The following is a 24,269-nucleotide window of genomic DNA, read 5'->3' on the forward strand; positions in this document are numbered from 1 at the left end:
TAATCGAAGCTTTTTTTTTTCATTTTCTCGTCTGGGAAGCTGAAAGTGAGAAGTGATTTCTCCAGGTTTGCGTGAAGTCTGCCCCTGAGGCTATTTTGGACGATTAGTTGTGCATCTTGGTACTCAGCAGGTGGCTGAGGGTCCAAGCAGGATCCCCCAGGACATCTAGGAGATGTTGTGCCGCATGCATACAGCTCATCTACACGTGGACCACATGACATGATTTTGAGACCACCTTGCCTAGACTACTCTATACCAAAATGTATTGCCCAGAGAACACACCCTTGTGCAAACTGTGCTTGTGTCTCTTTGTAGTGTGTATGTAACATACAATCACAAACACACATACACACACAAACACACACACACACATACACACATAACAAAGCCCTGGTGCTTGGGCCCCTGCAGGACTTCTGGAACCATGAGTCTAATGCCCAGCAGCACGTGGTGGCCTTGGTCAGACTCCAGGTGACTGCAACGAGGTATGACGCACCCGAGCCTGGCTGGAGGGGTGGGCGGGATCGAGGAGGGGTGGAGTTGAGGGCGGAGCCTGAGCGAGCAAGAGCACAGTTAGTGTAGCACCCGACGAGACCCCATCATGGCGCTCATCTCCCATACAGCCGGGGCAGCGTTCAGGAAGGTGAAGCTGCTGCTCCCATGGAGGCCCAGGGTCAAAGGTCAGTGGATACTGGGGGCGGAGCAGCTGTGGGGGGGGCGGAGCAGTCACAAAGGGCGGGGTGGAGTGCGGGAGCTGTGTTCGTTTCGACCCAGAGCAGCAGGGCTGATGGTTTCGGAGTCAGGGTGGCGGGCCAACTCCTGTGCCGGTGACCGCAAAATATCTGAGCGTTGGTCTTTATTTGTGGGCTCCAGGTATCTGATTACAGATCATCATTCTTGGGCAATGTTTTTTTTCCCTTCAAACATAAGTGGTAGCAGTCTCCCAGGAGTCACGCTGGATCAGAAAGAGAAAATGGCTTTGGTGCATGTGCGTGTATAAGTGCAAATGTGCTAAAAGAGGCAAATGGAAGTTGCTGGTGTGTTTGCTTCTGTAGCAGTAAAGAGTCCCCATGCTTGGAATATGTGTGTTTCTGAAGGGTAACGAGATGTTTCATGGAGGCTACAGAGTAATCGCACGCTGCTTTGAAAACAATGAGCTCGTCCTTGTGGTGGCTGATTTCTCTGCCAAAGTGACAGTGAGGTAAAAAAAAAAAACAGACAGAAAAAAGCAATGACTGATCACTATTCCTGTGGTTCTTTAAGTGGAAAAAGGTTGTGACTGTGTGTTTAACAGTGCTCTCTGAAGCCAGGTCAGCAGAATCCATTTACAGTGTTGTGTTGCATGATGCTTTTCATAACCTGTGGCAGTAATGTGTGTGTTTTGTGTGTGTGTATGTGTCTACACACCATCAGTTCAGAGACAACAGTACGGTGGATGATACTTTATGCAACAAATCAGCAGCCCATGCACTAAAGGACACCATATCCTCCAGATCAATAGATCACCATCCACAACATTAATACTGAATATCAACTTTCAGCCTTTCTCAGAACCGCAGCTTGCCAAACGGGATTCTATCCTGGGCTTCGGGCTGTAGCCAGATTCATACATCATCCTCCTGTCCACTCGCCTTCATTACCTAAACTGATCCTTTTAGTTCAGTGCAGACCACACAGCGCTAACACTCCCATATATGGTCATGTCCTCTCAGATGCATGGAGCATAGATGTGTGCAGTATGTGACTCGCGCATGCCTGCACTGTTCTCTCTCTCTCTCTCTCTCTCCATCTCTCCCTCTCTCACTCTAACGCTCTGTTGTGGTTGGTGACTTGCAGGTAACACACCCAGCCAATGCAAAAAAAGCATGAAACAGCGATTCCTCAAGCTGCTGCCCTGCTGCGGTCCTAGTGCCCCACCCTCAGTCAGTCAAAGCAAGTGTGACTCCGCACTGCCGCACCTGCCACGACCCCGGCACCACTCCGCACAACCCCGCTAGCAGCCAGACCCGCAACCTCGGGCCGGCACGCACCGAAGAGGGGCGACACAATAATGGAAAAGCTTCATGAAATGGCAGTACACGCACAAACGTATCATTACTTCATAGGACTGACAGGAAATATTGATTCTGATGCTTTTAATAAGCAGGTTGCATTTGTTTATTTATGTAGAGGCTTTTGATTTTTTCTATCTTTATGGCAGTTTGTGATATAAGAGGTCTAATAGTTTCCAAAGTATATTTACTTAGTTTTGCCAGTCACACTAAGAGACTATGGAAACACACAACAAATGAAACAAGGGATATAAAGATCCCCTGTATATACAGTAAAAGGAGAGTAAATATATGGAGGTTACTTTCCTCATGAGATATGCCCGAATATGCATATTCCATATGCATATTAATGCTGCTAATAAAATTCACTGTGTCTTCGAAGAATGAAGTGAAGCTCTTGTTTAAGAGGCGGGTTGTTGTGTAGGCCGTATTCAAATGTGGTTGTTCTGTGCTTAAAATAGCAGCCTTCAATGCACCGCAGGGTGTGCTTTTAACATTCCCATTCAAACATCATCTTGCACTGGCTTCAGGGAACTAATATTGGCATACGCCTGCCGATTTTAGATGTTAAAACGCAACAAATCCCAGTCACGAATATAAACCTTAAACGAATTGGGAAATAAATGCTGGCTCCTGTGTAGTTTTTTACTTTTATTCTCCCTACAGTTTTCGCTTCGGAAAGTCAGAGGAGGCATTCACTTCAAACTGTGTGTTGACAGTGAAATTACAATAGGTGTCATTTTTCTGAGGGATTGGTCCAGTTTCTCACTGTAAATGGCTCCTCGGCTGAATGGTGGTAGTCCACCCAGGACCGACACACTCCTCATTAGTGACAGCAGCCATGCTCTTCACTCTTTCCATTATTCTGTCTTCCTACTCAATGTGCAAAATATAAAGAAAACAACCCTCACAGATCTGTAAAGGCAAAATTGACAAATACGATTGACAAATAAGTTCAGTCTTAATGCCTCTCTCTCTCTCTCTCTCTCCCTCTCTCTCACACACACACACACACACACCCTTACTATGCTCAGAGAAAAACCCGACCGTGTGTGTTGCTATTTTTGAAATCCTCTGTTCTGCACACTGTAATACACCGTTGCTATATCTTTTTGTTTTTTTTTTCCCTCCCTCTTTCTCCCTTTCTTTCTTTGGCACTGTTCTTTGGGCATTGAGTCAGGAGACGGATCAGGTCAGTTTCACTGCCGCTGCAGAGGTGCACGGAAGACATTGGCGGCAGCGTGAAATGCGTCTGCCGCGTGTAGACGGGGGGAACATGCATGTTTCAGGAGTCGCGGCCCAGCAGAAGTCACTGTGAAGACCAAGTGAATACAGTCATTTAGGACCCAAGCTGCTCTGATATTTTAGTCTTCTTCTTTACAATTGACAGGATTTTTTAAATGTGGGTTTGTCATAGCAATTCATATGATGTTGATGCATCTTGTGACACCTCTAAACGTTAACAAAGGTCATCGCATTTGCACATTTTTTCATGTTTAAACGAAAAAAAAGGCCTTGAGTATTTGAGTATAAAGGCCTCGGCAGCTGTAACATAGCGCCTTCTTTAATATGTCATGTTTGATGTTGGTATCATGGTGGCACCAGCCCCGTGAAGTAAGGGACGTCTCGCTGGGACGGGAGAGCCGTGATGACCGGCTGACCTCTCCCTCACAGATAGCATCGAGGACGACTTCGAGCTGTCCACGGTGTGCCAGCGGCCCGAGGGCCTAGAGAAGCTGCAGCAGCTAACCAAGTTCACCAAGAAGGAGCTTCAAGTGCTCTACAGGGGCTTCAAGAACGTGAGGAACCTTCTGCGTGGCTGATGCACACGTCATCACTTCATATTTCATCATTCATTCCATTGAATCATCAGGTTCAATCAGGCTGACAGTCTAATATACTGAAATTCATCATTCTTATTTGCAATTACAATTACAATGAAATTGATGAATAGCAAATAGTGGAATTAAACATGTTTAATTCACCAAGCAAAAAATCAGCCTTTAGGTGAGTCTATGTTCATTTAATTGGAATTGGTGTAACAGCTGTAAAAAAATTAGTGAATAATGAAAAGATCAGATTACACTTGGAATAACTACAAATCCATGCACCTACACGAGTCGGCAGTAATATTAAAGTTCTAGACTGTACATTTTTACTCTACATTTAGATTCATCATCATTCCAGAGCATGTACACACGAAAGGGAATGAAATGAGGTACTCAGGGTCTATTGACAGCAAATTTTCATTTATTCTTAATGAGAAAATGTTTTGAGGTTAGATATACCATCAACTGCAAGGCTATATAGCCAAAATGATCATTTTTTCATACTGTTAGTGATTATCTGTTGTTTTCCAAGTTTCTCCAAGCACGGTACTGTGTTTCAGGAATGTCCCAGTGGTGTCGTGAACGAGGACACCTTTAAAATCATCTACTCCCAGTTCTTCCCACAGGGGGGTGAGTGAACACTCTTCACTCCCTCATGTGCCATTTGTGTTATTTTGCCCCTTTAAATTAAATTTTTATTACAACTGGATTTGAGGCACAAGAACATAGCAAAAAATGGTTGTTTGCATTGATATTAATATAGTTATCTACTGTGAATGTAAAAATAGAAATAGAAATAATTGAAATATCCGTATGAGGCTTATCTTGAAACTTTCCCTCCAGATTCGAGTATGTATGCTCATTTTCTTTTTGAGGCGTTCGACACTAACAAGAACGGATCAGTTAGTTTTGAGGTAAACACCCTCGTTGCTCCCCTCCCTCAGGTATCAATACTCCAGTGTGTTTGGTCTACACTGGAGTCCCTGCGTAAAGCAATTTATTGTTGCTTTTTGCAGGACTTCGTCATCGGCCTGTCCATCATCCTCAGGGGGACGATAAATGACAGGTTAAACTGGGCGTTCAACCTCTACGATCTAAACAAAGACGGCTGCATCACCAAAGAGGTCGGGCAGAGATATTTGGTTCATTAAGCATTGTGGGAGCATGCGCTATTGCTCTATATGCGGTAAGAAGCAAGGCTCTGGTTTAAAATGTTTGTATTTTGGGGTTCAGGAGATGTTGGACATCATGAAGTCAATCTATGACATGATGGGGAAATACACATATCCCAGCATGCAAGAGGACGCACCCCGAGAGCATGTGGAGATCTTCTTTCAGGTGAGAATGCAGTGACAATCATATCTCATTATCTATACAGTTGCTTCTAAACCATAATAATAAATAAACATATAATTATTATTAAAAAATTATTAGTTTGATGTTGCTTCTTTTAAATTCGGGGAATTATTATGTTCTTCATGCGAAGATTTGTTCTCACCAGGTCCACTCATGAAAGGCTTATTAATGTAATTACTCTCATGAAACACGTTATCCACAAGACGAGTTTAATTATTACTGAATTATTCAACTGTGAAATAGATAAATGCCAGTTTGAAACTAAAAGATGATGCAGTATTTTCAGGACTCTTCATTTAATCTCTGAATTTCATTTTTGTTCGTTTTCTAGAAAATGGACCGTAACAATGACGGTGTTGTCACCATTGATGAGTTCATTGAATCATGTCAAAAGGTGCAGTTTTACAGCTACGGCAAGACTTTACCATATCCACATTCCGTACATATGCCACACGTTTATGAAAAATCTTTTTTTTTTTTGTATATTTTACAAAAATGTTCTTGGGTCTCACCCATTTTTCAACTGACTCTCCCATTCTTGCTCATATTCAGGACGAGAACATCATGCAGTCCATGCAGCTGTTTGACAACGTCATTTAAAGCCGAGCACCGTGGAGAGGGCGGGTGTCACATGACCTCCGACCCGGCCGCCTGGCCACCCGTCGTCTCTCCTTCTCTCCATCTAACTTGAGGACTGCCGTCACTCTGTTACTTTCTTTCTCCCAGAGACATAGCGGAAGATACACTGAGGCTGGCTTCCAGGTCACCTTATTTTGTTACGTTCCCGAGAGAGTTAACCGGGTCGGACGGACTTGCACTGAAGCCGACTTAACGTTAGGGACAGGTGTTGTGAAGCATGACTCAGAGGCGCTTGGACTGTGGCCGCCAAACCGACTAAATCCCCGGAGGTCACCGCACGCACAAAGTGCCGCCATTTTTCCAATAACTGACTGATTTTTCTTAACGCATGATGTCATGACTAATCTACAATACTCAATATTCCTATTTACTGAGCTAGTCCAAAGCCTGTTTGTTGTTGCTCGTCCGTCCACACGTGCCTCGCTCGGACTGTACGCTGTCGTCGTGTGCCCTCAATAAGAACTCCAGGCTTAAGCCCCACCCCTTAGGCTTTACTGTCCCACAGCAGCCAATAGAATAACATTCTATGCCTGTACGTTCCCACAGCAGCCAATAGAGTGACATTCTATGCCTGTACATTCCAGTGGAGCTCCCAGTCAAGGGAACTCCTTGGCCATGAAATCCTTAGCTGTTACTGATTCTGACTGCTCATTTGCTGTGAAGTGAAATTTGTCTTATTTATCCCATTACATTGAGGCGTTAACCATTTATGAAGGAAAAAAACTAAAAATTCTATTATGCTGCATTAGTGTTACCCAATGTTCTCACTGTGATCCCCTTAAAATGGTGAATCTTAAATTATTACAGATGGTAGGAAACTGCAGGCAGCAAAAACAGTGTACTAGTCTTCTCACTGTATCTTAGTCATACAAAAGTATTTTATCTAGTATTTTATCATTCATAGGGTTATGTCTTTAAGGTAGGTCAACACGTCTCCATGTAACAACTGTCCCCCTGACACCAAAGAAACTTCAAAACACTCAGTCAGTTCTGCTGAAGAACACCACTTTCATTTGCTAACACCCATTTCCCCCCACACATCTACCTAGATGCAAGTCAAAAGGGTTTTCAGTGTTGTGGCCCGTACAGATAGTAGGACACAACTGAAGGGACGACTTTATTTGGGGTAAGAGAAAATGATCGCAGAACAGAGCGAGCTATGAGATGGAAATCTCATCAAATCTAAATCTCCCGTGGACTTGCAGACTCGCGGACTTAACGTGCTCTTTTCCGAGAAAGTCAACAGGATGAAGGCCTTTCTAAATCTGTCAGTTATCTAGGTCATAAGGATGGTATTGCACACTTTTGGTGAACTTCCCAAGTCTGCCAGAGACGGAAGTTTCAACACATTTGGAATTACTTAAACATGAATGTGAGGACATTAAAGGAATTATTTTCAAGAGTTATATTTAAATTGAAATAGCTTGTTACATATGGGATGATAGGCATGTTGAGTTGTTTTAAGGTTTTACATTTTGTTATAACTTTGGATCTTTGATAACAAAAGGTCCACTGGCTAATGACAGTGTAACGTATTCTGTCATCTGTATTAAGACAAACTGCCTCTAAGCAGGCCTGGAGTGCATGAGCCTGAATAATTGGATCAGGTAATGAACCTCTTTGCGTGCCAGTGGCGGTAATTAAATACATAATTTACATAAGCGTGAATTAGATCGATGGTGTCAGTGTCCATCTTGCTTCTCGGATCATATTTTGGCATCCACGTTAACCATGTCAAGCTGATGTGCCCTAACACTTTATATATAATGGCAGCCATGTGGCCTTATAGATTTGATGTGATGATGCTTACGACTTCAGTAAATGTCACAGAAAGTCTGTGAGACCGGCGTTCATGGGTCCACAATGCAGAGATTTAAATTGAGCATTCGGGAGAGGGAGTGTTCAGCAATCTAGAATCATCTAAAAAATTGTCAATATTGCCAATATTAGCACAGATCCAGCATCAGTTTTGCTACTAAACACACTTATTTTCTGAGTAATAAGAATGTGCCATACATGTGATGAGGGGTTTAAGATGCAGTTATCAATAATGGGGTGTTGTTCAGTGGTTCAGTCAGGAGTATTGATGAATATTGCAATTGCACCTATTGGGTTTGCTCTTTAAACAGTGTGATTGCATAACATCTCAAGGTTCATGAAGTGTATATCAGAACAAACTCCTCTGACATTAGATGACATTTTCTAACCTAGATTTGTAAATGCCACCCAGTGTTTAGAAGTGCAGTAAATGACCATCAATAATATAAGCAATAATAATAATACATTTTGACAAAAAGCCTACCTGTATCACCAGTAAACATATGATATAAACTCCCTATTAATGGGCAGCTTTTAGTGCTAAGTGCTAACTGTGGAAACATTATTAGTGAGGGGTTTTTTATGGATGCCGCACATTCATTCAAAGCTCCAAGCAGCTCCGTTTATGCAAATGAGCCCATCTGAACACCAGTGAACTCATTTGAATAACTTCAGTGGTTCATGCACTGTGGGTCATTCTTTTCCCTGATGAGAATAACCTTCTTCCCGGTCAAGCAGTTCCCGATGTTGAAATGCAGAGCGTTTTTACATATTATAATTGACTTACAATGGCATTTGCAAGACTTCAAGAATGCCATGCAGGATATAGTTGATACATAAAGGAATTTGAGAACAAGCAACACCGATCATATGGATTGGACCGTGTGATGCAGGTCTTCTTAACAGAGACATTTGTAGTGTCAAACCTTTGAGTTTTACCACCTTCACCCCTTTCCTGGTTGGGTCATACAGGAATTGTCACAATACAGTACATTAATATAGATTTTATTGTGTTACTCTAGATCAGGAGCCATAATGAAAGTGAAAACAAGGTGAAGGCCATCTTGAAGGAATCATCAAATATGAACGTCCCCATTGCCAGCCTTGCAACCAGAACAAATTAATATAGAAAAAGTATGACTGTGCAACTTTTACCACTACTAATGAATCCCTGCAAATACTTGGATAAGTACTCTGGATAAGAGCGTCTGCTAAATGCCATAAATGTAAATGTAAATGTACTTAAGCCACAAAAAGCACAATGGTCACATCTTAAAGTGAAGGAAGCCCAACAGAGAGTGAAGTTTTTTAAAGACCATTACCGGAAACCAGCTGCCCGTTGGAACAATGGGTAGTGAAGTCCTCACCAGTGTGCACTCGCGCATTCAATTGCCAGGTGTTCCATTAACCTCCACATGTCCGATCTTGACCTGTAGGTCCAGCAGCTGTTAGAGTAGGTGTTAACACCTGTGCCGAGAGCTACGACTGCTCACGTGCACCGTCTTCTGCTCTGGCAAACGACAATGACCAGCGTACGCTGGGTATCCTTACACACGTAAGGTCCACACCCACTGTAGTTCTCAGCAACCTGTGCCACTTTCTGGATTTTCATAACTGCATTTTATTTTTCCTCTCTCCCAGTTTATCATCAATGGGTGACGGCCTCGTTTAGATTACTGGTTAGCAGGTAACAATAGCAGCGATACCTGTCCACATTCGCATGAACCGTGTTTAGAGCAATGAGAAACTGATAACCTGTTGTATTAACTGTTGTTTTAGGTAGCCTCAACTGGTTGCACTGCATTCAAAACAAAAACATGTATATTTTGTACAGAGACAATAAAAAACTCAGTTGCTATGCAATGAAAGTGAAGCGTGTCATTTTTTCTCTAATGCCTTCAGACACTCTAGTGAACACATCATGTTTATGATCTGTTAATTGAGTTGGCCACCCGAGCGGCTGGAGGAAAAGACCCCAGACAGCCTTCTTTACGAGTGAGAACACCTGTTGTGATGACGAGAACACCTGTTGTGACTCCACAGTCTCATTAATAATGATTGATGAATTGTTTTACAAGATACAGACAATACAAAAACAAACCAAAATGTGCACTTAAGCCTGAGTGAGACTAATTATTTACAAAAACTTCCCCAGACTTTATTTTTCCACCAGACTTAAACAAGACTTAAACAAACTCTTCCATTTACATTCATAACAATATTAAAAGCAACTTCACATACATTTATTCAAAGAAAATGACTGCAAACCGCAGGGATCCCTTAATATGAACAGTTTTGAATCCAAATATACACGTGCGCTGCTGTTAGGTGGACTGGGTTTGTGTGCCCGTGGTCAGCGGTCACAAAAATTAAAAAAATGTTTTGCATTCCGTCATCATTTCATGATGTAAGTGATTTGCTGCCCCACTGGTGGTTACGGAAGCGTCTGTCTTACCTGTCCGGTGCACAGCACCAGCAGTGTTTTGATAGTTTCCTTCAGGGAAATCAATCAAAGTCATGAGCTGTCGATGCGCAGAATATTAAAATGCTTCGTTGTCAAGATGGTACGAAGTCGCCTACAGTGTTCGAAGATCGCCGTGCAGGACGGGCCAGATCCGTCATGTCACAGCAGCAGGAGGCCGTGTTCATCATCGCCTATAATGAATAATCTCAGCAGAGATACGACACCTCTGTGACGACGACCTGAACGAAGCAGCGGATTAAAGTTGGTGCTGGAGGGCTTTTAGTTAATGACTTTAAATCTCTCTGGACCAGATCGGCGTGCCTACAGGGCAAGGGAGGGTGTGAAGTGGAAATTAGTCCGGGCGAATTACTTGGCCACCTTACGCAGTTCGGCGAGGACCCAGATGGCGAAGGTAAGCAGCGCGACCGATCCGGATTGGTGGGTGGCGGCCAGGGGGGTGGGAACGTAGAAAAGCAAGGTGCTGATGCCAAGGACCACCTGTGGAAGAAAGGACGTGAGAAGCACTTCACAGCCTTGTGACGCATCAATACAAGCTCAAAACTCTCATGTAAATGGCTCTCTCCCCCCACTCTTCGCATTTTCTGTTATTTTAGTTCAGCTTTCATTCCTTTCGAAAGCTTCTAAATGAGAGAGGCCACAGAAATTCTGCAGCACCTCCATTGCCAATAGGTCTAATAACGAATTACCAGCAGACACCATACTGTGTCTATTTCAAGGGAATGCAAAACATACCGGCGGGTTCTGGTCACTGACCTGTGTGTACGCCATGGCTGCAAGACAGCCGATTGCAATCTTCGCCCTCCTGGGCAAAAGCATGCGTCTGGAGAAGAGGTAGAGGCCCGTGATGGCTGCTAATGATCCAATGCCCTACAGGAAGACAAGCAAGCCTTCACTGAACAGTGGGAAGAGGTGATGAGGCTAGAAAGGCAGCACAAGGTTTCCAGTACCAGACCAGCGAACAAAAGCCAGCGAGGCTACTGATGGGGTTGCCAGACAAGCAGCAGTCAAACATCCTGCGGTCGACAGTTTTGAATGCACTAAGAGATGCTGAAGCAGCCTTAGGCAGCCTCAGAAAAGATCACTGTCGTCTTGTTTGTGACATCAAAACTCGTTTAATTTTCGAGGACGAGGTGAAATAGGTGCAAGTACAGCACCCTTGCATTCGTCAGCTCGCTCAAAATAGCAGAAATGGTCGACCATGTTTTCAATCTCAAAACAGCAGCCATGTTAGCAGCGAGACGTAATGTTACTGGAGAGGAGATGATTTATGGGTTGGATTTTTTAACGACAGATATGTTCCATGCAGCACCAGTCTTACCAGCAGACGGTGGTCAAACTGAACAGTGGTGGGGTTTTCAAACGCGTTCCTGAGCGCTGGGGAGAAGGCCAGCAGGTCATCAGGGATCCAGTAGTCCCCCATCTTGGGAAAGGAGTTGTACACCAAGCCAGCGTCGAGGCCAGCGACGAAGGCACCTGTGGGGCAACACGGCGTCACTACGGCGCTCTTGAGCGATGATGACAGAAAGGAAATCGGAAGGCAACGCGCATCTGCCGGCTGCAGGGATCACCTGAGAGAGCCGTCAGGAAGACCAGTGCACCCGTGCCCTTGGCGAACCTCCGGAGCGTCACAATACGGCCGGTGTCAGGAAGCTGTGGAAGGCAAGACCGGTGTCTTTTGATCTGGGTTTTGGGTAAAAACTGCAAGGCGCAGCAATTGAATGAGAAGGTGTGCGTGGACGCAGACCTTGTTTGCAGGAAGCATGAGCTTGAGGCCCATCCACAGGCTGGCGCAGTAGAGCACCAGGGCTGAACCCAGGTGGGACGCCAGTCTGTACTGGCTCACGCGGGGAACGTCGTAGGACTCCGGTTTCTCCTCCAGTCCACTCTTCACCATGTACCAGCCAAGAAGTCCCTGTCCAAAAGCCAAATGTCCATGAGCCACTCAACCCCCCTTCCTGACATTCTGTAATTTTGTTTTCTTTTTCAATTATAAAACTGGACTTAACACGACAACGCCTTAAAAGTCCAATGTTGGCTTCCTAGAGAATGTAGATGACCTAAAAATAAAGTAAGCTAAAGCTGCCAAGAACGAATAAATGTGGATAGGCACCAATTAACATTATGCAAATGACACAGCACTAACTGACTGCTAAAACCACTCATTTGCTTTATGAATGCCTTGTTGTGTCTTGGAGTCAACAGGACTCCACTTGGCTCCATACCTGCAAGAAGACAAAGCCACACAGGCCCAGAGTTTGTGCTTTCATGGTGCGGGTGAAGTAACCTTTCTTCCAGAAGTACACGGTGGGGAGGATGTATGCTAACCCCACTAGCCTGCCCCACATGCGATGGCCCCACTCCATGTAGAAGATGAACTTAAACTCTGTCAGGGTCATGTTGTGGTTCATTCTGTCGAAAAGCGCAAAGAACAAGTGACTGGAGCTGTGATGGAACATTTGCCCCACGTTTCTTTCAGTCGCAGTCCTGGAGACGGCATGGTCAGTTAATTTAGTGCTCTCACTGGTCCTGCACACCTGGTTCGGTTTGATATGACTAGGATACAAAGCAGGTGACTCGAACATGGTGACTTGTGGCAGGTAAACCAAAACTTTACAACTCATGGCATTGGGTAACATGACTAAACAAACTTCTATTAGTCTAAATTGCACTTCACTTTTTGTTTAATAAAGAAAATATGTTGGCAGTGCAGAAATGGACATCACGGGAAATGTTGCTATGCTGAAATACATTAAGTATTAATATGGCTACCAGCATGCAGAAATCCCACTCACATCTTGAACTCGGGAAACTGCTGGTATTTGGAGAACTCGGCTTCCCACTCGGCCTGCGACCGAGGCGGCTTCATCTCCTTCACTAAGTGCCAGTCCACCATGGAGAGGCCGGACTCTGTCAACCTGAAAAGCACGTTTGCCTCCACTATTAATAATAATAACAACAATGTTGATCCTGTACAAAGAACAACATTGTTATCCTTTATTAAACAGATTATGGATTAGGAAGGGGATTAATGGGCAAATTTGAAGCTCGCAGGTAAATGGTCTTGTACGAAGACACACAATATAACACGTGTTGATGTGTAAGAAGAGAATTAAGGAGCAGATGGGTCTTCCATCACCTCCTCACCTGGTTACGCCTCCCAACACAACAGCCCCCAAGACCAGCCCGCTACATCCTACCAGCCACCGGCCTACAGCCCTGTTCGTCTGTGCGCTGGCGTTTGTGGACCCGGTACCGGTACCGACTGTGTTTTGTCCTCTTTGCAGAACCCACTGCCTACAAGGTGTTCGCTGAAGAAGACACGACAGGCGTTTACCCACAGCATGAGGAGTCCTGCTCACCGTGAGCACTGACAACACGCTTACTTACCCTAAATGAACTACTTATCTTACACTAACGCACACACTTCTTGTCTACCCGTCTGTGATGATGAAGGTCTGTGTAGTTAACTCACAATTGAATTACCTGGGTCACTCTCACCTTGTGGATGCATGGTTAGCTAGTCTCCTTAGCACATTAGCAAATGTGGGAAATAATTTCTTACATGGATCTGCTGGAATCCTTTTCCGGCATGTCTACACCGCAGCACATGTCTCAGCGTCGGGAGAAGCATAGCGGCGTGTTGTCTCACTGATCTCGGCTCGTTATGTGGATTACAGTGTAGTTCTCAGTGAGAAGTCTCCTCATGTCTCTTCACACTTCCGGTTACCTTTGACCCCTGACGTCACACCCGAGGTGAGTAAATCTCGGGCAAACGATTCTACAAACTGAAAAACGCAGTTTTTTGCAAATTTAAAAAATATATATATAAATGCATAATAAATGGTGGGCAGTATTTTTTTGAGTTCTCAGAAATGCTTTAGCTAACCTGCCAGAAAACCACGTACATTTTAGCAATACAAATAAACACTTATGCAGCCGTGGCCATGTTGAACTGGGTCGCGTTGAAAACACTCTGGACGCGGACGTGAAGCCAAGCGGTGGCAAGGTCAAAAACACAGAAATACACGCAGCCTCGTCCGATTTGACCAATATACACCAAGGACCCGTGGGTCATTTTCAACTCTATAAATGTTGAAACCCTACACCACAGCTTAGTCTTAAGCAGCCCAACACGCCCCGTCCAGCGGAACCGGAGCTGAACCTCCACCGGCTCCACACGCCCCGTCCAGCGGGTGACCGCGCCTCCCGTTCACGCTCCGACCGTAAACTGGAGGTTCTTGCATGCAGCATACAGGCGGTTTGTCAACAACCGACGTACGTCGTCTTGCTTGGTCATTAATAGATCAAATGTGCGGTAGCCTAACGGGGTATGCACAATTCGCTCGGTGTTTGCGTGCACTTATGGCAAAAGTTTAGCTGAAGGTCTTGTAGCAGCTTTGTAACCTGACGCCTTAAAGTTGAGAGAAACACACTACAGTAAAAGATCCAAAACACGAGACAACGACGACCAAAGAGGGAAAGAGTTGCACAGGCAAATGCCAGCACTCTTATCAAGAGCATTTAGAGAAAGGCTGGTCTAAACACGGCTTTTTTTTTAGCTGGACAAAACAGTTACTGTCCATTTAAGTAATGTCTGTGTACAGGTAGCCTACTGTTTGGCTGAGATGTTATGATTGTTTGATCGACTTTGGCAAAACTTAAATGTACTGTTCTGTATAGACAGCATTTATGTTAATTAAATAATTGAGGTCAGACCCATGTAGAATATTTTTGATGTAGTTCCCTTCATTGGGATCCCTGTCCTTTGGGATTTTGTTTGTTTATAAATTTCCCCCACATTATTGTCCCCATTTCTAGACTAGTTTTGTACTGAGCTTATATACTAATATTGTTTCCTAGGATGCTTGAAGGCTTTCTGATGGAGGTGTGCGTGGATTCAGTGGAGTCTGCGATAAATGCAGAAAGGGGAGGTACAACCACCTGTACTCTCACACATCTAAATCACTTCTGACATTAGACTATCCTCTGGGAATATCATATGGTCACAAATTCACCCACATACGTTTGCGATTGCTAATGTTCTGTCCGTGTTTTGGTGCGTTGCTTGCTTAGGTGCGCCGTCTTTTTTCCGGACACTCTCTGTTCCAGGTGTCCTCTTAAAAGACACGTGTTACCTTCTCAGGTGCAGGCCGTATCGAGCTGTGTTCCAGCCTGATGGAGGGCGGGATCACACCCAGCATCGGTGAGGAGCAAAGACCTGCATGTTAGAAGCATTCAAATACAGTTATCAAAGGAATACTGCCACCAAAATAAATAGTATTGCTTGTATATAAGGTAACGTGAAGCAATTATATAGACCTGAACATTGGGCTGGTTTGAATGACTGGGGCTTTTTAAAATGATAGGCAGACGATTTCCTCTAGGCATGGTAGCATGTTAAAACTATGCTCTTTGATATACGCCCATCTTCAGGTCTTCTGCAGGTGGTCAAAGAGAATGTCCAAATCCCCGTTTACGTGATGATCCGTCCTCGCGGGGGCGACTTCCTGTACACGGACCGGGAGGCGGATGTGATGAGGAAGGACATTGAGCTGATGAAGAGTCACAAGGCGGATGGCGTGGTGCTGGGGGCTCTGACGGAGGACGGGCGTGTGGACGTTGAACTTTGCATGGAGCTGCTGGGTAAATCTTAGGGGATGGTTATGTGGATTGTGGTTCAATAGTAATGTGGTCAACACTCGCATAATTAAATTCTTCTCTTATTCTCAAAGACTTATTCATTTGTTATAGGTTCTGTTTTTTATGCAGTGTCATACAAGATGGGTATTTTATACAGGTTACTGTTTTGAATTTTAGGAACTGCTATAAAAATGAAATTCTGCTTCTCTTCTCTATAGCTGCCTGTCGACCTCTCCCAGTTACCTTTCACAGAGGTAAACAGGATTTTTAATAGGAATGTTAATGCTATATTTCTATTTTTGATTATTCAGAAATTTATGATTGAAGTATAATTAATATTTGACCACAGATGTGTTCTTGTGTACATTTCAGCTTTTGACATGGTCCATGATCCCTCGGTTGCCGTAGAAACGCTGGCATCCCTGGGCTTCGAGAGGATTTTGACCAGCGGCTGTGAGAGCTCGGCCTTGGAGGGCTTACCCCTCATCAAACGCCTCACAGAACAGGTCACCCGCATCTCCACCTTTATGTCCCAAAGGCCTTTCGCGCGCCACGCCACCAGGCCGTTTTAGTGGCAGCTGAACATCAATACGTTTTAAGCCAGCTCCCTTAAGCATTTGCACTTTTGTCAAAGCCCAAGATCTCATTTGCATCAGCTCGGACAACCACGGCGGGTAATTTTAGTAGCAGTCGCTCTGAGTCCTATCGCTTGGTGTCATAGATTGAACGTTTATTTTAATAACTACCTCCTTATGCAGTTGCACGAGTGGAACTTGAGCACAATATAAATGTGGGAACTAATGACTGAAAGGTGAGGGGCTGCGGAGGTAGTGAATGCACAGGCATAGAGTTAAAAGAGAAAACAAAAAAATGCCACTTGCGTATCAGAATGCCTCGACTGAGAGTGCGAACTGCTTCAGGTATGTAATAATTAATTACACCGAACATATCAAATAGCTTGAACTGGGTTGCGAACTCTTAACGCGTATCTTGAGAGGGTGGAACACCGCGTTCAGGAGACTTTTATGGAGTTGGGGATATTTGAGAAGACTGACGAGCATCCTCTGCTCATAGTGTGTTAACGTACGGGACAAGCGTTTGATCGATATGGTAATGCTTCTGCCTGAGACTGAAAGACACTATAGTCAGAGCTGCAAAGAAGGCACTAAAGGTCATTGATTGCGCCCAACCACAGAATGAACAGCTCCATTAACCATAGTCATCGCAGACATAAGTGACACATTTCATACACTCCAGTGACAAATTGGCTTTCTGCAGTAAAAAAAAAGCATTTATTCTTAAAGCCAGCATGCACCTTGAAATGGTGGGCGATATTACCAAGAACTTGGCTGTCTTGACACTGGCCACCTACTTTACAGCTGACGTATTAAACACATTCACATGCGTAGTTAATTGCTTTTTATAATATTGTTTTTTTTTTTTCCCCCAAAGCATTCTTATCCATTTCGGTGCATGCATAACACCAGACATTTTCTTATGTTGTATCTGTGTAATATGTTGCTATTTACTATCGTCAGTGCTGTGCATACTGTAATGGAAATCCAAAATCATTCAGAGGAACAAATGTGCAGACCATAGAGAGATGGAGACTGTGAAAATATACAGTCAGGGCCAGAGATTGTAGCCAGAGATTGTCTAAGGGTTTCAACACAGGTCATAAAGTGGTGAAAATTAGGAGTGTTTTTTTATGATTGTTGTATGCTATTGTACTGGACAATAAAACACATTTTCTTTTCCCTGACAGGCCAAAGGTAGAATAATTATAATGCCAGGTAAGTTTAACATTTGCTTTTAGATTGTATATAAATATAATTTCTTTGGATATACCTAGTAATACTTTCACATTGCATTTCCATTGGCAAATGTTGGTGATTTTGGTTCATGTCACTAATACGCATGTTAATTTAGCAGTGCAGAGTCAAGTGCATACCGAGTTCACTCCAGTTCTCTGCACCCGAGAGAGACTGTGTTTTCCTTTTGTATAGTTAATCTGACATTATCTTCCACTGAATGTTTGTTTGTACACCAATTTAGCATGGGGCTTGATACGTTTACTATAATGCAACATTAAACAATTTGATTGGCTCCCACCCAGAGATATTTGGTTGTCATTTGCCTAAATTTCTCAATCGTTGACATTTATATATTTATTTATTTGTTTGTTTGTTTCCTCCTTGTCATCGCCTGCATTGCATTTAATCCACTCCCAGAGTCCTCTGGACTGGACTTTAACAAGAAAAAAAAATCTGAGAGGCAGGTCGAAAGACGTTTCCCCACTGCAATGTAAACACAGCATAAAACCAGCACACAAGTCATTCTTCCATCTTTAACCAGGAGGGGGCATCACCGAGCGCAACCTCCAGCGGATCCTGGAAGGCTCCGGTGCCCAGGAGTTCCACTGCTCGGCCCGTTCCAGCAGAGACTCGGCCATGAAGTTCAGGTGAGCCGCCCTGCGACCGGACGCAGCGGCACAAGTATTCCGTCTCCCCCGGGTCTCAGTGTCACCCCATTTTCATGTCCTCTTCCCATAGGAATGCCAACGTGAGCATGGGTGCCTCCCTTTCAGCGCCCGAGTACTCGCTCAAGGTAGCCGATGTGACCAAAGTGCGCACTCTCAACGCCATCGCCAAGAATACCCTCTAGGGGGTGCTGTGGGCCAGGCTCGGAAAGGGAGCAGGTCTTCCTTTAATTGAACCACGTCCATGTCCCTCGAACTTGATGATGAGGAATGATGCCATTTTGGAGCTTAGAAAGACTTAATGTTTCCAAGTGGGAGAACATCAGACACAATCGTTTTCTAGCTTTGGCTTGAATTCTGTAAGGTTATGTTTCAATATCAGATATCAGTGTTAAACTGTTCTACTTGTTTACAGATTACAGTTCCTCCTTGATTATGATGAAATTGGAAAGGTGTGGATGGCAATACATTTTGTTGCCATGGGTGTTGAATGAAATGATTAAACTGGAGTGGGGAAGAATCTGATTGGTCAGTGATTCTAATTGCAGCCTCTCTCTCTCTAAGTTCTTAATCTACTTGTCACCGTTATCCACATAGGTACATATTTTCTTCCCTAATCAAATAAGTAAAATGTATTTCTTTATTTTCAGAGTGTAACAACAAGCAACCATTTTATTGAGTCGCTTTTTAAATTCCTTGGTAAACTGAATTATTTTCTTTTAGTTTATATATCTTCTTAGGGAATAGTTAAATCTTGGGATAAGACAGCATGATTTGAAAATCTGTATGAAATATTAAAAAGTAACGAGTTTTTGACAAGCCTCGATTTGCCTGCCCTTAAAAGTAAAATTTGAATTCTGTTATCACAAGATAAGCTCTGGGCACTGTACAACATACTTTGAAACATAAGATCTGATCGTTTTTTTTGCTCTGTGTCCCAATAAGTATGTATGTGGTGGAGGTGAGTGGTCTTTAATCATTTCTCTCATCCCTTTAAAATATGAGGCTTTTATTGCAGAATTGGGGAAAGTACAATCTAGCCCAAAGATAAACTCGTGACGTATGTATCTGAGTAAATCTGAAAGTAAAAAGGAATATGCAGGCAGGCAGCAAAAGCTCATGAAAAAAAAGACATGACGATCTTTTATTGAATTTTATGCTTCTTTGTGGGATAAAAAAGGATTGAGTCAAGTAACTTTTCATTAAATATAGAATCCAAAAGATCAGAGCAGACAGGGGCACCTCCTTTTTCATTTAAAGTAAATGCACGTTTTCCTTTCATTTAAGCCATCCTAACACCTGTACAGATATAAACAACGAGGTTCTGATTCACTTCCAAGTAGCATACTTGGTGCCGAAATGCGGTCACGACAAACCGGCCTTTATCATTCTTCAAAGAAACTAATTAAACAACGTTTCCCTCACTGTCCGGCTATTATGTGGGTTAGGCTACTGCCAACAGCAAAAATAACGTGTAACGTTAAAACGCGTTGACAGGAAAACGTTTCAAGTGTCTAATTATGTTTTGAGCGGTACATGGCACTACTTCCTCTAGTGTTCAGATCACGAGAATCTCCCCTTCTTCGCGTCGTAACGTATAGGTGAAAGGCTAGAGAGCAACATGTGTAAAAACATACGTTTTATTATCAAGACATCCTAAGCTTATGGATAAGGATGAATGAATGTGGGGTACCGGCTGTACGGCGTGGTGGTAATCAGGCGAGGCTCCTAAAATTTGCGTAAAACTCCGTTTTGAGTTTTTTGCGCACAGCGAGGAGCGCGCAGTTTGTCCTCAGAACCGAAATTGCATTAGGAACAAACAGGCAGAAATGTCTATAACACTGGATGAGTTTTGTGGCTCAACATTTTGGGTGAGTTCACATCTGCTTTGTATTCTTACCAAGTTTTTAAAGTGATAAACATTGCTAGGAATAACATTAGCCTACATGGCTGTCAATGGTCGAATATATGCTAAAAACCGTAAGCTCTTTTAGGCAAGAAATTAATCTCTCTACATAAATATCAAACCCTTCCTTTACATTTTACAAGAAGCACAGCCTATCCATATACCGCATATATATATATATATATATATATATATATATATATATATATATATATATATATATATATATATATAATATGGATTTTCATATATAAAAAAACTCAGTACTCTAGTTTTCAATAAAAAATGACCTCAGGCCCTTAATCAGCTAAGCAAGCAAAGTGCTTCTACCTCTCTCTACTGCTAACGAATGATCTTTGTCCAAAATGTGCTGATTCTCTGAGACCTTGTGTTCTGCACTGCACTTTTTACTACCAGACTCTCTATACGTTCAATCAAAATACTACAGAAAAGTTATGGAAGCCGAGACATGGCGACCACTTGTGTCTTGCAGAATGCGTCTTTCCTGGATCGTCCGGATCCAGATTTGCCAGTGTGTGTGGAGAGAACAGTGCTGGTGTGGGTGCCACTGGGCTTCCTGTGGCTCTGTTCCCCTTGGAACATGGCCAATCTCTTCAGGAGAACACCTCCCAGAACACCTCTCTCTAAGCTCTACATCTGTAAGCAGGTATGAGGAACAAATAATGCAGCTTGAAATAAACTAAATAGAATAAATGTGTTTACTTGATTTTGTTTCTCAGATCATAGTCTTCCTCCTTCTCCTGACTGCCATTTCTGAACTGGTCACCACTTTTGTTGAAGACCATGCTACTCTAAAAGAGAAGAATCCAGCGGTGCTCTACGTTAACCCGTCGGTCTCCGTGGTGTCGTGGGTAAGCTCAGGCTCAGTGTTGCTTGGTCCGAGCCTGGATATGAAGTAATCTAATGCCTGGCGCCTTGTTAGACGCTGGTCCTGGTGCTTCAGGAGGCTGTGAAACAAACGGAGCGAGCTGTGAACTCTGGAAGCCTCTTTCTCTTCTGGCTATTGAAGGTCATCTGTGAGATCTTCCCATTCCAGACCATGCTAAGAGAGGCATTAAGACAAGTACTATGCTGAACATAAAAACACTGCATTACTACTTTGTATGCCAAATACCAAGAAACAGTAACATTGTAACATTGTATTTTCAGGGAGAAGTAGCCGATGGCCCACGCTTCTATCTTTTCTACCTAGCCTATGGGCTGCAGTTGACTGCTCTGGTCTTGTCAGCAATTGCTGATGTTCCACCTGATGTTCAACACATGACGAAAAGAGTACTTTTCATCAAACTTTATTTATCACATCTAGAACATTTGATTCATGTTCATTACAAGTGTTTTGTCCTCACGGCCCCCGTGTGGCATTTCTCTTTAGAACCCAGAAGTCGGAGCCTCATTTCTCAGCAGGATCACATTTCACTGGTTTACCAGGTGTGATTTAGTTTTCTCAGTCCTGTGCTTGCGCGTCCTTCTTAATTTAGAAAGTTCAGTATCTACAATCCAAGCATTGTTGTGCCTTCTACTCTTTCAATATTCTATGCAATTGAAACTGGCTTGCAGGATGGTCATTAAAGGATCCAAGGGGCCCCTGGTACAGGAGGATATGTGGGAGCTGAATGAGAAAGACACCAGCAGATACATCAGCCAGGAGTTTGAGGAGATCATGGGCCGCGAGCTGAGAAAAGCTTGTGGTAGACTGGAGAAATGGCAGAATGAGAAGAACAAGAAATCCAGACCAAAACCTGATCCTGACCAGAACGGCATGACAACGGGGATCAGTCAGGATGTCCTCGTCATGGTGAGGGGAGAGATGCCAGTGTCTTGGGTTCATTCGGTTTGTTATCATATGGTTTTCAGGGCAGAATGCAGCTTTCAAACGATGTAGTAAATAATAAAAAAAATGGATGAATAAATTAATCATGAAGTGGTATGTTGAATTCATTCAACACATATAGTCTAAACATTATACAATGATTATCTTCTGCCCTGGTCAGATTGACTGTAATACTTTCTACTCTAATGTAACAGTCAATGTGGCCATGATGTGTACAAATTACCTTTTTGTAAAGGTATAACTGGATAACTGTAAAAGTTTCATGTTCTGTATTATCATGAGTCACACTGAACAACCAGACCCTCAAGACCAGGCCAATAATCTGCTAGATATGAAAGCAGGAGTGTTTCTTCAAATAGTCATTTTTAAACCTCCAGGTGGAGCGGAGAGAACAGGAACATCAGAGAAAAAATGAGGTAGAGAAAAATGAGGAGGACGGACACCCAAATTATCCTCATTCCTGGCTGATGCTCAGCATTGCAAAAACGTTTAAATGGGTACTTATAGAGTCCGCGTTCTTCAAACTGCTTCAAGACCTTCTGGCATTTGTGAGCCCACAACTTCTCAAGTGAGTGTGTTGCCCTACATGAAGACTCCTGAGGTTGTTACTCTCTCTGATGATTTGCATTTTATTAAGTATACCTAACCAACTCAGTATGTTTCTTGAGATGCCTACTGGATCTATCCGTGAATGGATTTATGGACACTATCGTGATGCCTTGATTGTATAATTTAGGTCATGTGTCTCTTGGATTGGAAATCCACAGTCACCATCACATGATTTCACAGTTGTTTCCAGTGACTTTGAACTTTGGATTACAAACATTGTCATGACATTACTGTTAGCATAAGGATAGAGTTTGCTGTGCTTAGAGCTAAGATCAATCCAATGAGAAGAAAATTCTACAAAAAAATAAATTTTTATATTATACTTTCACTTTGTTTTGTTACATGCATGCATGCAGATTTATAGGTGACTAAATCTTTCATGACTGCCAGTGCTTATCAGTCCATAAGTCTCCTGATTTTTTCCAATTTATTTCACTGTTCTGTTGGATTGTTTTATATTCTTCATAAGAGCTTTCTTTGTTAGTGATTTTGGAACAACATCCTTACCTAAAAACGTTACTTGGTTTGTCCCAGGCTACTGATAGGCTTTACCCAGGACAAGACCATGTATGCTTGGTGGGGGTACCTATATGCTTCACTGCTGCTCGTGGTAGCTGGCATACAGTCTGTGTTTCTGCAACAGTTCACTCAGCGCTGTTTCAAGCTGGGTATGAGTGTCCATGCTGCTATCATTGCAGCTGTATATAAAAAGGTAATGTCGTGTCTCTTGGGAATCTTTAGGTTTCCCATTTCTACACAAAACTTTACCCACAAACATTAATATGGGTGACATATCAAAGTTACCGACAGCAGGTTCGAATCATTTTTGTTAGTGCCTTATTGATTGTGTACCTTTTGACAACTGTGACACAAAAGTTCACATGTAGTGCATTTAATTCTTGTGGACACAAAGTCATCCCATAGTGCACCGCAACCAGGGTGATGCAGATAAATTTATAATTTTCAAAGATCAATGTGATAATAGCAGGATTAAATGGATTACAGCAGTTTTGCTATTGTTAGTATTGTTGTACTCTAAAGTGGGCAGCACACATTATTGCGGCGTGCACCATCTGACAAAGTGAAAGACAAAATAAATCTAGCATGTGAAATGCTTTTGGAGCACTCCGGTTGGAGCTTCTGTGGTTTAGGTGGGAAGTGTTTCTGACCGGTCGGTTGGTGCTGCCTTTCTGAGGAGGCACTGACTCCTCTCTGGCTCTTATAGGCTCTCTCACTCTCTAGTGGTGCTCGGAGAGAGTCAACCATCGGGCAGATGGTCACGTTGATGTCTGCCGACGCTCAGTGCTTCCAGGAGGTCACCAACTTCATCCACCTCTTGTGGTCGTGCCCGCTGCAGATCGCCATGGCTACAATGTTCCTGTGGGTCGAGCTGGGTCCCTCTGTGCTGGCTGGCCTGCTGGTCATGGTGCTGATGGTCCCCATCAATGGCTTGCTGGCAACCAGAGCCAAGTCCTTCCAGGTACAAGTGCAATTGGTCTAGACTACATCTTGGTGCATTTAGATTAGATTCAATTTTATTGTCTTTTAATCTCATCTAATCTAATTTAATCTAATCTAATTACATTTACAACATAGTGTTGACCC

At 43.3% G+C, this 24,269-nt stretch overlaps 4 protein-coding genes across 14 annotated transcripts in view; 3 read left to right on the forward strand and 1 right to left on the reverse strand.

The window, feature by feature from the left end:
• LOC143518940 (A-type potassium channel modulatory protein KCNIP2-like) overlaps positions 1-9,555 on the forward strand; it is a 148,076-nt gene extending 138,521 nt beyond the window's left edge. For 4 of the 7 annotated variants that reach the window (XM_077011880.1, XM_077011903.1, XM_077011894.1 and 1 more), the window contains 7 exons: positions 3,726-3,850; positions 4,441-4,510; positions 4,724-4,794; positions 4,897-5,004; positions 5,114-5,218; positions 5,568-5,630; positions 5,789-9,555. In XM_077011880.1, coding sequence (XP_076867995.1) covers positions 3,726-3,850; positions 4,441-4,510; positions 4,724-4,794; positions 4,897-5,004; positions 5,114-5,218; positions 5,568-5,630; positions 5,789-5,836 — 590 coding nt within the window. In that variant the 3' untranslated portion in view covers positions 5,837-9,555. Of the gene's footprint in view, positions 1-556; positions 681-1,097; positions 1,923-3,227; positions 3,244-3,725; positions 3,851-4,440; positions 4,511-4,723; positions 4,795-4,896; positions 5,005-5,113; positions 5,219-5,567; positions 5,631-5,788 lie in introns of those variants that run through there. The other 3 variants (XM_077011920.1, XM_077011872.1, XM_077011913.1) reach the window with 3 other exon arrangements.
• Positions 9,556-10,069: 514 nt separating this feature from the next.
• On the reverse strand, positions 10,070-13,882 carry cox15 (cytochrome c oxidase assembly factor COX15). Its single transcript, XM_077011861.1, has 9 exons — positions 13,741-13,882; positions 13,323-13,486; positions 12,971-13,093; positions 12,401-12,587; positions 11,923-12,090; positions 11,747-11,828; positions 11,497-11,651; positions 10,932-11,045; positions 10,070-10,655 (listed from the first exon to the last, which is right to left on the reverse strand). Exons 1-9 carry the CDS (start codon positions 13,807-13,809, stop codon positions 10,524-10,526), a joined length of 1,194 nt encoding a protein of 397 aa, XP_076867976.1. The 5' UTR covers positions 13,810-13,882; the 3' UTR covers positions 10,070-10,523.
• A 30-nt stretch (positions 13,883-13,912) lies between these two features.
• On the forward strand, positions 13,913-18,821 carry cutc (cutC copper transporter homolog (E. coli)). 3 transcript variants are annotated; one of them, XM_077011950.1, is made up of 9 exons: positions 13,913-13,931; positions 15,039-15,109; positions 15,322-15,381; positions 15,612-15,821; positions 16,037-16,072; positions 16,191-16,324; positions 17,584-17,611; positions 18,174-18,279; positions 18,371-18,817. In XM_077011950.1, the coding sequence occupies exons 2-9, from the start codon at positions 15,040-15,042 to the stop codon at positions 18,480-18,482; spliced, it is 756 nt and encodes a 251-aa protein (XP_076868065.1). In that variant the 5' UTR covers positions 13,913-13,931; position 15,039; the 3' UTR covers positions 18,483-18,817. The 3 variants fall into 3 exon arrangements, with proteins under 3 accessions (XP_076868065.1, XP_076868056.1, XP_076868049.1); XM_077011941.1 differs by lacking the exon at positions 13,913-13,931 and adding an exon at positions 14,301-14,453 and having other exon boundaries at positions 18,371-18,815; XM_077011934.1 differs by lacking the exon at positions 13,913-13,931 and adding an exon at positions 14,406-14,506 and having other exon boundaries at positions 18,371-18,821.
• A 711-nt stretch (positions 18,822-19,532) lies between these two features.
• Positions 19,533-24,269, forward strand: part of abcc2 (ATP binding cassette subfamily C member 2) — a 60,717-nt gene continuing 55,980 nt past the window's right edge. For all 3 annotated transcript variants that reach the window (XM_077011665.1, XM_077011647.1, XM_077011656.1), the window contains exons 1-10: positions 19,533-20,168; positions 20,697-20,870; positions 20,944-21,075; positions 21,147-21,287; positions 21,374-21,496; positions 21,597-21,652; positions 21,782-22,019; positions 22,433-22,623; positions 23,199-23,376; positions 23,890-24,144. In XM_077011665.1, coding sequence (XP_076867780.1) covers positions 20,127-20,168; positions 20,697-20,870; positions 20,944-21,075; positions 21,147-21,287; positions 21,374-21,496; positions 21,597-21,652; positions 21,782-22,019; positions 22,433-22,623; positions 23,199-23,376; positions 23,890-24,144 — 1,530 coding nt within the window. In that variant the 5' untranslated portion in view covers positions 19,533-20,126. The remainder of the gene's footprint in view (positions 20,169-20,696; positions 20,871-20,943; positions 21,076-21,146; positions 21,288-21,373; positions 21,497-21,596; positions 21,653-21,781; positions 22,020-22,432; positions 22,624-23,198; positions 23,377-23,889; positions 24,145-24,269) is intronic.

This window comes from Brachyhypopomus gauderio, chromosome 1, assembly GCF_052324685.1.
Source record: "Brachyhypopomus gauderio isolate BG-103 chromosome 1, BGAUD_0.2, whole genome shotgun sequence".
Classification (NCBI taxonomy): Eukaryota; Metazoa; Chordata; class Actinopteri; order Gymnotiformes; family Hypopomidae; genus Brachyhypopomus; species Brachyhypopomus gauderio.